The sequence below is a fragment of the Saimiri boliviensis genome, chromosome 8, assembly GCF_048565385.1.
Source record: "Saimiri boliviensis isolate mSaiBol1 chromosome 8, mSaiBol1.pri, whole genome shotgun sequence".
NCBI lineage: Eukaryota > Metazoa > Chordata > Mammalia > Primates > Cebidae > Saimiri > Saimiri boliviensis.
Window position 1 is genome coordinate 37,574,533 of NC_133456.1, and position 13,554 is coordinate 37,588,086.

Below are 13,554 nucleotides of genomic sequence, written 5' to 3' on the forward strand. Positions count from 1 at the left end.
TCTTGTTCCTGTTGCTGTTAAAAGGGCTTTTCCTGTTTCTCCTTCTGCCTTGAAGCTGGCCAGACATCTGTGGAGTGACAAGGCCTTTCCAAGAAGGCAGAGCCAGAGTGATGAGATCCACACAGGTCAGTGAGATGAAGACATGAAGGAATATATAAGCACCCAGGCCTTGGTCGCAGTGACAGTTACTTGTTAAGAGCAATGTGTGACAAACCCCGCTCCTGAGCCCTTCTGATGGCATTGCAAACCTGGGAGTTTCTTCTGGGAGGTGGCTAGCTGGTGCCACTAGAACATCTATCCCAGTAGGGCCTGGGGTCACCTCCCCACCATATTCTAAAGAACCACATACTCCTGCTGGAGCAACAGGTGTTGCAGAGGTGTGAAGGGGGCCAAGGCAGTCTCTGGGCAGGAGATCCAAGCTGCTGGCCTTTCCGGGCAGGGCGACAAGTGGAGGGAAGAGTGCAGCAGCATTCTGCCATTGCTGGCAAGTCTCCATGAGGGTGGGAGGGACCCCAAGATGGCGAGTTGACTTGGATACAGCATCTGTCCCTGTCGCACTTAGAGCTGCAGATGGAAGGAGCAAGTGTTTCTCAGCTCCTCATGTTTGCATTTGTCCTCAACATGGCTCCCCTTCTGCCTCTCTTCTTGCAGGTGTAAATCTCCTGCAGCCCCTCTCCTTCCTGTGTGAACGCAGAGTTGGCTCTACAGAGGGTGAGTGGAGCATCTGGCAGTGGTTACTTTGCTGAAGTCACTGTAATTTTGGTGAAACAGCACCAAGATTGATCGCTCCCTCCCCTCCTCTAAATATTGGAGGTTCAGAAGACAGGGATCTGGTCTCTCCGAACCACATCAAGGTCATCATCCAAAGTTAACAAAACCTGAAATGAGAGGGATGGAGGAATGAAAGGAATGGACAGCCACTGTCACACTTAGTCCCTGTTTTCTCTCAGAGACATCCACAGACTGGAAACTGTGAGTTCCCTCATGCCCTCTGCAGCTCTCTGCAATGCCTTGCTCTTAATCGGCACTTACCATAATTATACAATTCATTTGTCAATTAATTCAAATATTTGTGAAGCTATTCCAGTTGCTATGGAGATATAGTTTGGAATGAAAGAGAAAAATCCCTATTCTGCATGCAGCTTACATTCTAAAGAGGGCTTTAGAGATGAAACAAATACATAAGTAAAATGTAGCATGTTAGATAGTAATAAGTGCTAAGGATAAAAGTTAAATAAGGGAAGAAATATAGGAAGCTTCAGGTGTGGGGAGGTAAAAAATTTTGATAGGGTGGCCTGGGAAGTCATTACTTAGAAGGGAACATTTAGGTCAAGACTTAAAGGGCATGAAGTCCTGTTGGATAGAGTATTGCTATATAGAAATGCACCCTCCTCTATTTCTAGTTCCCTCGACTACCACTGTCCCTGCGTGGAACCTTTAGTTCCGCTTTTGTTGTCTCTGTCTCTCTCAAGAAAGTGATGATCACAAGTAAAAGCCGTAAGGAATGTTTATACGGATTGGTTAAGCTTCCCAAAGTGGCCACTAGGGGGTAGCCCTGCTCCACTCTTGAAGTTACACAGCAGGCCTGAGCCTGCTTAGCGTGGAGCGGTGGAGTCTAGTAGGGTTAGTTGTCAATTGAACCTGCCTACGGGCACCATGGACTTCTAATTGGGAAAAGTCAAAGTTAGGATTAAAGGATGAAACTATAATCCAGGGTTGATATAAATACGCATGGCTTCTGAAAAAGGGTTGGGGCAAAAAAATAGACAAACTACAGGAGAGATTTGGGACAGACTGGTCAGAAGGCAGCAGAGGCACAGCTGCTATCCAAGGAATCTGTAACATATTTGTGAAATATTCAGGGAGAGAGGAGGAGGAGGAGAAGGAGGAGGAGGAGGCGGAGGAAGCAGAAGAGGAGGAGGAGGAGGAGGAGGAGGAGGAGGAGGGGGGAGGAGGGAGAAGGAGGGGGAAGGAGGGGGGAGGAGGGGGGGGGAGGAGGGGGGAGGGGGAGGGGGAGGAGGAGGAGGAGGAGGGGGAGGAGGACGGGGGAGGAGGAGGGGGAGGAGGAGGAATGTGAGTATGGCATAAGAAGGAATAACCCCATGTTATCAGAATTGCTAGAAGTCATTCCTGCGGAAATTCTGGGCACGTGGGTCTAATAACCAATTCAGGACAAATGTGCTGTGCTATTTAGCAATTCTGGGAAATTCTGGGCACATGAGTCTAATAACCAATTCAGGACAAATGTGCTGTGCAACTGTGCTGTGCAACTTTTGTCCCTCTGTGTCTCAAGATACCAAAGAGTAAAGAAAAACTAAAGATCTAACCAAAGGATACAAAATTTTAGAAAGAAAGAAGATGGTCTGTACATTTAATTACAAAGAGGAATTGGAAAGAAAAATTAGAGAGGAATATAAAAAAAGGATATAAGGAAGAGCAGCAGAAGAAAATGAGAGTACAAGATGTAAACAGAGAAGATAGTCACAAAAAGATAGATACAAACTCACCAAGAATGAGAAAAACAGAGCAGTAGCAGAGAGGAAGTGCCAGATGTCATGGTCGTCGAAGAAATCCAGCAGAATACACTCGCGATTCTTCTCCCGGGATTCGGCCGGGGTTCCCTGGAGGAAAGTGAGGCAGGGCATGGGCAAGATTCCCACAGTTCAACTGTTCAGAGTTGAGCGTCCGAAAGCTACAAAAATGCTACTAGTTGTCTGGTTCAAAAAGTTAGCTTCCAAGGAAATACACATCCACACAAAAACCTGTACACAAAGACCTCAAAAGCACAGGCAACCAAAACAAAAATAGAGAAACGAAATTACATCAAGCTACGAAGCTTCTGCACAGCAAAGGAAATGGACCAATAAAGTGAAGACACAACCCACAGAATGGGAGAAAATATTTACAAACTATCCATCTGACAAGAAATTAATAACCAGGATAGATAAGGAGCTCAAACAACTCTAAGGGAAAAAATCTAATTTAAAAATGGGCAAAAGATATGAATAGACATTTCTCAAAAGGAGTCATACAAATGACAAACAGGCATATGAAAGTTTCATTGATCATCTGACAAATGCAAGTCAAAAGTACAATAAGATATCACCTCACCCCTATTAAAAAGGCTTGTATCAAAAAGGCAGTAACGGATGCTGGCGAGGATGTGGAGGGAACAGAACCTCACCCACTGTGGTGGGAATGTAGATTGGTACAGCCACTGTGGGGAACAGTGTGGAAGTTCCTCAAAAAACTAAAAATTGAGCTATGGCCGGGTACGGTGGCTCGGCCTGTAATCCCAGCATTTTGGGAGGCCAAGGTGAGTGGATCACCTAAGGTCAGGAGTTTGAGACCAGCCTGGCCAACATGGTGAAACCCTGTCCCTACTAAAAATGCAAAAAAGATGAGCTGGGCATGGTGGCGGGCGCCTGTAATCCCAACTACTCAGGAGGCTGAGGCAGGAGAATCACTTGAACTTGGGAGGTGTTGCAGTGAGCCAGGATCATGCCATTGCACTCCAGCCTAGGTGATGGAGTGAGACTCTGCCTCAAGAAAAAAAAAAAAGGAAAGAAAAGAAAAGAAAAAATAGAACTACCATATGATCCAGCAATTCTACTACTTGATATATATCCAGAAGAAAAGAAATTAAAGAGATATCTGCACTCCCATGTTTATTATATAGCATTATTCACAATAGACAAAATATGGAGTCAATCTAAATAGCCATCAACGGAAGTATGGACAAAGACAATATGGTCCATAGATCTACACAGAAAATGTACATATACATACATACACGCACAATAAAAAAGAATACAATCCTGTCATTTGCAGCAACACATATGGAACATGGGGCCATTATGTGAAGTGCATGTTCTCACTTATATGAGGGAGCTAGAAAAGTGGATCTCATGAAGACAAAGAACAGCTCGGTAGTTACCAGAGTCTGGGAAGGGTAGTGGGGAGAGGGAAATGAGGGGAAAAACGAAAGAATATACATGTATTTATTATATGTGCTGCCGAAGCGAGCACAAGACTATACATGTATTTATGATCACTGAACTGCACACTTTACAATGATAACAATGGTAAATTTTATATGTATATTTTACCTCAAGAAAAAAAGACTTGTACACAAATATTCACAGCAGCATCATTCATTCATTCATAAAGACACAAAAATAGAAACAATTCAAATGTCCATCAACTGATAAGCAGGTGGGTAAAATGTGGCATATCAGTATAGTGGATTATTATTCAGCAATGACTAGACAGGAAGTACTAGTTACAAGTAACAGCAAGTACTAGTTACAGTATGTTACAACGTGCTTGAACCTAGCACACATAAGGGAAAGAAGCCAGACACGAAGGCCACATATGATGTGATTCCATTTATATGAAATGTCTGGAATAAGCAAATACGCAGAGACAAAAGGTAGATTTAGCAGTTGCTTAGGGCTAAGGAGTCAAGGAGAAGTGAGGAGTGAATGCTAATGCTATCAGGTTTCTTTCCAGAGTGACAGAAGTGTTCCAAAATCTATTGTGGTGACGGTTGTGGTGGAATGCTAAGACTTCTTCTGTTCTGTGCCTCAGATACACCACTAATTTCCTAGGCCTGGGCTCTGCCGTCTATGGACTGGACATAATGACACTCTCGCTTGGGTATTTGTTGATGGATGGAGATGATGAGAAAGTTGCGAAGATGAACACTACTCAAGGCTTTCGACCATGTTAAGCATCCGCTGGGACCACCATCCTACAATATGCAATGGAGATCAAGTCAGCAGCGTCTGCAGTGCTTACAGATTTATGAAGTGCCATCCTGAGAATGATAACCACATGTGGTTATTGTGCATTTATGTGTGGCTATTAAAAACCATCCCTTGTAGAGAAAACTTTCATTTTAGACACTGTGAAAACACGTTGAGAGAGAGAGGTAGAAAGGCCAAAATGGCAAATTGGAGAGAGGAGTTCTTGGAGAAGCAAACTAGCCTCTTACCTCCCAGCTGCTGAGATTCTGGAAGAAAAAGTACAGGGCGGCAGCCCACATCACAGCGGTGGCCACGATGCAGACCAGCGGCACTGGGAGGACCTTCTCGGAGCTGCGGAGCTGTCGGGAGAGACCAGATGCGGCCTCGCAAGACCCCGCCTGCGCCAGCCCGGGGGCCGAGGCAACCGCTCCTGGTGCCCGCTCTTACCTTCATGATGATGTAAAAGGCCAGGTACAGCAACAGGTTACAGATGAAGATGCCCAGCATGTAGGAAGCAAAGTCCCTGGGGCGGTATATCAATCCGAAGAGGGCGCTGTGGGTGTGGGAGAAATGTGGGCAGCCGTGAAAGCGGGTTTGTAACACTATTGGCTTTTCCAATGCCCCAGCCCCTTGAAGGGGAAGGGGCAGGTTCTTCTTTTTTAAAACAAAAACTTTTATTTTTAGTTAACTTCATTTTTTTAAACTCTTACCTCGTGATGCAACAGATTTTTAAAAAAATAACATGTAAGTTTTTTGTTTTTTGTTTTTTTTTCAAAGAGTTGGGGTCTCACTCTCTCACTCCGGCTGGGGTGCAGTGGTATGATCAGGGCTCACTGCAGTCTCCACCTCCTGGACTCAAGTGATCCTTTCACTTCAGCCTCTCTGGTAGCCAGGACTACAGATACATGCCACCACTTCCAGCTAACTTTTGACATTTTTTTTGTAAAGGCAGGGTCTTGCTATGTTGCCCAGCCTGGTGTTGGATTCATGGCCTCAAGCCATCCTGTTGCCTCAGCCTCCTAAAGCCTTGAGATTACAGCCATGAGCCATAGTGTCTTGCCTATATAAATAACTTCCAATTTATTACACTTTCTTCCAAGCATCCATTTCTAACAACCATGTAAAGTTTCCATAATTGAATTAATGTAAACACTCATCTTTCCTCTTTTGTTGATGTGTTTCTCCACATTCTTCAGTTTTTCACTATTATAAGAAACACTACAATGAATAAATGAATACTTTCAGACATTGAGCTTATCTTTTTTTCATTTAAGATTAGTTCCTTAGTATAGAAGCAAAATTATCTCCGTAATTGGCTTGACACACATTGCCAAATTTTTGCTCGCTGTCCATAGTTTTCAAATTAATGCTACAGTTACTTTTGGTTGGAGTTAGCTTTAATTTTGTTCCAAATTTCTATTCAGTTATAACCTCCTTTATTACATAATTCTTCCTTATCTCCTTGTTTTGAAATGGTTTTTAATGAATACACATCCATATATATATGTATTTTTAAATCTCCATCTCTCTATCTAGTTGGGTTTCCGTCCTCCAATTGGATTTACTGACTTATATTTTTAATTTCTAATTTTAAATCAGTGCCTTGCCCTTTTATTATTGTTTTATAATATTCTAAATTATCTGATTAGGCTAGCCTGCACTGTTCCATTTGGTAGCCGCAAATGGTTATTTTAATTAAAATTAATTAAAATTAAATAAAATTGAAAATCTACTTCCTCAGTCATATTGGCCACATTTCAAGTTTGCAGTATCCATGTGCTAACAGTTACTGTATTGGACCTTATGTGTGTAACATTTACATCACTCCAGAAAGTTCTATGGAATAATGCTGGGCTAGTCACCTCTGCCCCTCCTTCCTTCTGTTCATCTCTTTTTCAAAGATCTTTGGAATTTTTGCCTAACTAGGTAAATAAATTTTAGAATAAAAGCTTATTAACTTAAATACCATTCTAACTCTAAATTTATGTATTACCTTGAGAAAGAATATCTTTACAATAATCTTTCCACCCAGGACCTGAGGTCTCTCTAAATTTTCTTTATGGCTCCTGATAAGGTATTAATTACATCTCTCTCTCCCTCTCTCTCTCGACGGAGTCTCCCTCTGTTGCCCAGCCTGGAGTGCAGTGGCGCCATCTCAGCTCACTGCAATCTCTGCCTCCCAGGTTCAAGCGATTCTCTTGCCTCAGCCTCCGAGTAGCTGGGACTACAGGCGCCCACCACCAGGAATGGCCAATTTTTTTTGTATTTTTAAGAGAGATGGGGTTTCACTATGTTAGCCACGATGGTCTCCATCTCCTGATCTTGTGATCCACACCTGCCTGGGCCTCCCAAAGTGCTAGATTACAGGCGTGAGCTACCGTGCCCAGCAGTAATAACATTTCGTAAAGAAAGATTGTGTACATCTCTCAAAATTTATTCCTAAGTATTTAAAGTGTAAAGCTACTATTAATGGACTGTTTTGTTCATTTTGAATTCCAACTGACTTTGTTTTTTTTTTGAGAGAGGGTCTCACCATGTTGCCCAGACTGACCTCAAACTCCTGGGCTCAAGCAATCCTCCTGCTTCAGCCTCCCACAGTGTTTGGATTATAAGTGTGAGCCACTGCACCTCGCCTCAAATGACTTTTTTCTGTATAATAGAGAAAATTTTCTCCTCCCAGATTTTGAAATCTTTAGTATATGAAGCAATTCTTGTATATCCTTCATTCAGATTCTCCAGTTATTAGCATTTTGTTACATTTGCTTTATCATTTCTCTCTCTCTCTCTATATATATATTTATATGTATGTACACACATCTCTATGCCTATATATAAATACATGCATATGTATGCACACACGCCATTTTTCTTCTTCAGGACCATATGAAAGTAATTCTTTTTAAAATAACATTCATAGGAAATCATTCCACGTCTTTATGGAGCAACTGAGAAGGCGGTAGTTCATGATCAGATAATCACGGTGTATGTCTGCCATTGCACCGCCTTCATCTCTAGAGCCCCTGTTGTCCCACAGAGCTATCTATGAAAAGAGGTCATTTGCCTTGTCTTGTGCGCAAATCATGTGTTTGGTTTTGCTTATGTGAGAGACAGGGCCAAGATAGGTGATTCTGTGTCCCTGGGGTTATAGTCAAAGGCTGTTCATTATCAAGAAGTTGGTCCCTTTTCTCCTCCCAGTGCCCTCTCTTTCAGGGCCACCAGGACTGTGCAGTCTACTAGAAGCGTGGTCAAGAAGAGACCACTGCCCAAGGATCCTCTCATCTTGACCTGCCCCCAGTAAAGGAGGAATCCTTAAAGAGTATGCATCTTATCCTGAGGCAATCCCTGGGGTGACAACATGAAAAACTTCTTCCAGAAGCACATGCCCCTGAAATAAGACTCAGATTCTCATGACTTGATTCTGGCTTCTTCTGAAGGCATGCCTCTTCATTCCTTAATGTTCACTGGGATTAGAGAATCTTTTTTTTTTTTTTTAAATCAAAGGCCACTGACCCCGAGGAGCTCATCAGCTAGGACCCACAAATAAAAGTAGTTAAACTTACTTATTTTTTGAGTGATCAAAAAAAATATTTCACTCATTCAACTGTTTAAGTTGAGAATAGGTTGCACAAAGTAATTTTGGCTAGCAAAAATATACATCTGTTGTACTGTTCTGTTTTGAGCCATGTGAGGAACAAAGGCCATGGGGAAAGAGAAAGAATGATGGTGTAGGTAGAAAGAAAGATATCTAGAGGGAAAGAAAGAAATGAGGTACTACACACACACACACACACACACACACACACACACACGAGTAAGAAAAATTTCTACAGAAAAGAAGGCCTACTGGGTAGTCTTTATGGAAAAGTTTTGCAAAATAGTGTAAAGCTATGTTGCATGTTTGCAATCATTGGCATAATTATCTATCTATCCATCCATCTATCTATCCATCCATCCATTCATCTGTCTATCTATCCATCTATTTATCTATCCATCTAGCTATCTATCATCTGTCTATCCATCTAGTCTATCCATCCATCCATCCATCTATCCATCTATCCATCTATCCATCTGTCCATCTATCCATCTATCTATCTATCCATCGTATCCACATAGATTTAACAAGTTTTGATGTTTATTTTGTTGTGCAAATGAACTCAATACATCAGTGTTTTAAGAGAGGCTACAACTGATGCACGAGAATGTTCTACTGCCTTCTTTGCAGGAGATAAAATACCTGTTTTGAGTCTCTAGAATAGGCGTCCCCAAACTACGGCCCGCGGGCCACATGCGGCCCCCTGAGGCCATTTATCCGGTCCCCCACCGCACTTCAGGAAGGAGCACCTCTTTCATTGGTGGTCAGTGGAGGAGCACAGTATGTGGCAGCCCTCCAACGGTCTGAGGGACAGTGAACTGGCCCCCTGTGTAAAAAGTTTGGGGACGCCTGCTCTAGAACAAGCAGTCCTACCTTCTCCTTAATTTCGGATTTCTCTGTAAAAAAGACAGTCAAGGAAAGCTAAACCACAGGGTTACCAACATTAATAAAGGTAAAAACATGTTTTCATAAGACCACTTACAAGGACCAGTTAACCAGATTCCCCACAACCAGCAACACCATTCTATCCTAGAAAAGAGGAAAGAAAACATCAAATTAGAGGCTGCACACCCTATTTTTCTTTTAAGCTACTGTAGTGGAAGTATCAACTATAGGAAAACAATTGCATTGGTGAAAAAATTTTCGTACGGATCTAAGAGAGCCTTACCTATGATCTGACATTAATCGTATACAAGGACTAAATGGCAAGGCTTCCAACTGCAAATAGACCTGACCTCATCCCTATGAAAAAAAAAGTGGTCAGCAAAGTAGGACTCTGACTATTTCTCCCCAATATTTAGTGGAGCTGACCCATGGGACCACTTCTTAGTGGGGAGGCTGGAGGTATGCACTGATTACTTCATGGTGGCTCAAGCCTGTAATCCCAGCACTTTGGGAGGCTGAGGCGGGCGGATCACAAGGTCAAGAGATCAAGACCATCCTGGTCAACATGGTGAATCCCCGTCTCTACTAAAAATACAAAAAATTAGCTGGGCATGGTGGTGCGTGCCTGTAATCCCAGCTACTCGGGAGGCTGAGGCAGGAGAATTGCCTGAACCCAGGAGGCGGAGGTTGCGGTGAGCCGAGATCGCGCCATTGCATTCCAGCCTGGGTAACGAGCGAAACTCCGTCTCAAAAAAAAAAGAGAACTCTGCCACTGGTACTGTGTAATCGAGGACTATTTTTCTGGAGAGTACTATTTGGTAGCCTCTATTGCAACTTTCAGGCCTCAGCTGTAGAGAGTTAGTTTTGTACCCATTACTCTGGTTCCAAGGGGGTCCTGAAACTCTCAAACTCGTGTATCTACAGTATACACTCTTGTAAGGGAGAAAATAGGGAGAAAATTCCATTTTAAAGGACAATAGGCGAGACACAGTGGCTCATGCCTGTAATCCCAACATTTTGGGAGGCTGAGGCAGGTGGATCACCTGAGATCAAGAGTTCAAGATCAGCTTGACCAACATGATGAAATCCCCTCTCTGCTAAAAATACAAAAAATTATCCACATGTGGTGGCACACACCTGTAAGCCCAGCTTCTCGAGAGGCTGAAGCCTGAGGAGCATTTGAACCTGAGAGGTGGAGATTGCAGTGAGCCAAGATTGTGCCACTGTACTCCAGCCTGGGTGACAAAGCAAGACTCTATCTCAATCAATCAATCAACCAATAACAATTACTCGGACAGAAATTTATTCACAGTCTGTCCCTGTTCTTTGCATACTACTTAAAACTTTTAGGAGAGAGTTGATTATAGTTTAATTTGCATAACCTTTCATCTATTTGAAACTAGGAATTCTTTATGTTTTAGGTGATCCATCCAATTTGGAGGAAATAACTTCATAGAAAAACATTAGTTCACCTATTAGAATGGCTAAAATCCCCAAACAGTGACAACATCAAATGCTGGCGAGGATGTGGAGCAACAGTAACACTCATTCGTTGTTGGTGGGAATGCCAAATGGCACAGCCACTTTGGAAGACAGTGTTGCAGTTTCTTACAAAACTAAACATATGACTGCCATACAATCCAGCAATAGCTCCCTTTGGTCTTTACCAAAAGGAGTTGAAAATTTATGTCCACACAGAAACCTACACATGAATGTTATAGCAGCTTATTCATAATTACCCAAACTTCCAGCTTACCCCGGCTGCCTGGGGGGATTATTAGTGGTGTGCCCTTTCACTTCCACCAGGGTACCTCTTTGGATGGTTATTTATAGGGGTACTCTGCTTGATCCTCCCATAGCTATGATCACTGTTCATTTATTTTTATTTTATTTTGTTTAAATTTCATTATTTTTTTTATTTTCAAATTTTATTTTACGTTCAGGGGTATATGGGCAGGATGTGCAGGTTTGTTTCATGGGTAAATGTGTGCCATGGTGGTTTGCTGCACAGATCATCCCATCATTCAGGTATCAAGCCCAGCATCCATTAGCTATTCTTCCTGATCCTCACCTTCCTTCCATGCCACACCCTGCCCAGCCCTCTAACAGGCCCCAGTGTGTGTTAGTCCCCAGCATGTGTCTGTAATGATCACTATTTAACACTTGGATAGATATATTTTCTTCTTTATTATATACTGGCAAATAGTTTGTTTATATAAATGGGACCGTGTTAGCTTGACTTTTATGAAAAAGTAAGTACCATGCTCCTTCCCCCACTAACTGGACCTCAGCCACCCTCAGCCATCTGGCTCTCTTGATTTTCAGAGCCCTGAGTGACTGCCCCAAGCCTGTCCCTCCCACTATTCCCCTACTTTCTGGGAGAGGGCCAAAGAACACAGGAACATGCACATACCATATACAGAGGTCGGCTACACTGCTGGATACAGTCTGTGTAGAACACCATGGCAGCCCGCCGGAAAATTCCCATATCTGCTGATAACACAAATGCATGGTCAGAAGGCTTAGTCAGAGAAAATACAAATACTCTGAAGTTGGGCCAGAATGATGTCATCCTTATTTCATTAAAATGCATTACAATGCTTTGCACCTAATAGGTGGGCAATAAGTATTTGCTTAGAAAAAATGATATTGTCATGGAGGGATGCCATATCCATGTATCACACAGCAGAAAGGCAAGAAAGATGGCCACAAGCAGCTAGCACATGGCGGCTGGCCGACTCTTATTCCGTCTCCTTCAGCTATTCTTCCCTTTGTTGACAGTTTACCCTGGTGGTGTTTTCTTTATCATAGAGATGTGGGTGTCCTTTATAGTAGAGATGTGAGGTCACCCACAATATCTCTCTAGAGGATGGGAAATCTTAGCCTGTAAAGGTTCAGAGGATGCTCTTTCTAGAGGATGGGAAATCTTAACTTATAAAGGTTTGGATCTGTATTTCTCAAGCAGTTATAATTTAGTAACAATTGAACTAAAGGATCCTAGGCTCTACTGAGTATGTTCAGAAAGTCTATCTGAACTGAAACGATCATCAAGGGAAAGTAAGTTAAGATGGGGAGAAAAAGACAGGAAAGTTTTTTAAAACATTTTAAAAGGATGATATGAAATGCAGCAAGTGTGTGTGTTATAATGTTACATGAACAGTCAGGGTCAAAGGTGGGCTGTGTTTCTGTGAGCTGTCCACGGCGTAGACATCGAATGCCTGTCTGGGTCTGCCCAAAGCGAACATTTTCAAGAGTGTGGCTCTCAGCTCTGTTGTGAATCCTATTCCTCCTCAAGGTTACCCCGCGTAAATTTAAGCATGAGGGAGAAACCTGTTTCTGTGGCATTTCAGAAGAGGCGTGAAGCAGGCTAGGGTGGGTGCAGCCACCCCTCTCTCTGGCTTCCTCCTCCCCATGGAGCTGGCCCAGCCTGCAAGAGGGTGTTCAGGGAGCAGGGCTGGCAGGACAGCCAGGTGGGTCATTTTGATTCAAAACAAAACAAAACAAAACCAATCTAGACGCCCGGAAAGGGTGGCTGAACATTACCTGTGTCTGACACATCTGAATCAGGAGGAAGCAGAGAAGAAAGGAGAAAAACAAAGAGAGATGTGTAAGAAAGTAACCAAACATGTAAACTACTGGTCATTTTGTTTCTTCTCAAGATGGACAGCTTTAATTTTGCTTTCTGATTGTAAAGATGTTGTTTACTTGTCAAAAAGAACACAGGATCTTTCTGCTTGTCTCAAACATTCCGAAGTTTTCAACTCCTCGAAGAGCAAATTAAGTGTTTTCTCTCTCCCTGTCTGCTTTCGTGCATCACTTGCAATTTATCATCCAGCCTCTGTCATGAGAAATTCCTCAGGTCCTTTCCTAGAGCTCTGAGATGGGCGACACAGTAGTGACTTGGGGAAGCAGCTCTCCGGTTTATGAGAGCTAATGAGAAAATGTTCTTCCTCATTGCTGCTGCCTTTCCTGTGTCCATGTTTATTTTCTTGTGTAGCCTGAAGGGCCACAGAAAAAGGACATGTGACTGGAGAGCAGAGGCAGCTTATGACATGGGTAAAAAGGTTAGAGTCAGCTGAACCATGTCCGGGAATCCAACTTCCTGCCTCTGGACTAAATTTAGACACAATCATTGTCACAACAAAACAAAAAGTTTTCTTTTGAGTCTGGTACATCTGTAACCACTTCTTTTAAAAGATAAGATAATTTAGCATAAGGCAAAGGTGGTATAGATATATTAAAGCTCCCCTGTGTATTAGTAGTCACTACCATTGCATATATCTGCAGTCAAGTTTATTTTTTCCAACTCTGGAAGAAACCAGAACAACG

The 13,554-nt window shown here is 42.7% G+C and overlaps 1 protein-coding gene across 4 annotated transcripts in view; it reads right to left on the reverse strand.

Annotated features, from left to right (window-relative positions):
• Nucleotides 1-312: 312 nt before the first annotated feature.
• The window catches only part of SIDT1 (SID1 transmembrane family member 1), an 85,232-nt gene continuing 71,990 nt past the window's right edge, over nucleotides 313-13,554 (reverse strand). Inside the window, exons 20-26 of one of the 4 annotated variants that reach the window (XM_039477473.2) lie at nucleotides 12,769-12,783; nucleotides 11,639-11,715; nucleotides 9,323-9,369; nucleotides 5,196-5,301; nucleotides 4,997-5,107; nucleotides 2,508-2,621; nucleotides 313-878 (exon numbers count right to left, since the gene is read on the reverse strand). In XM_039477473.2, coding sequence (XP_039333407.1) covers nucleotides 816-878; nucleotides 2,508-2,621; nucleotides 4,997-5,107; nucleotides 5,196-5,301; nucleotides 9,323-9,369; nucleotides 11,639-11,715; nucleotides 12,769-12,783 — 533 coding nt within the window. In that variant the 3' untranslated portion in view covers nucleotides 313-815. Of the gene's footprint in view, nucleotides 879-2,371; nucleotides 2,622-4,996; nucleotides 5,108-5,195; nucleotides 5,302-9,322; nucleotides 9,370-11,638; nucleotides 11,716-12,768; nucleotides 12,784-13,554 lie in introns of those variants that run through there. The other 3 variants (XM_039477474.2, XM_074404365.1, XM_074404366.1) reach the window with 3 other exon arrangements.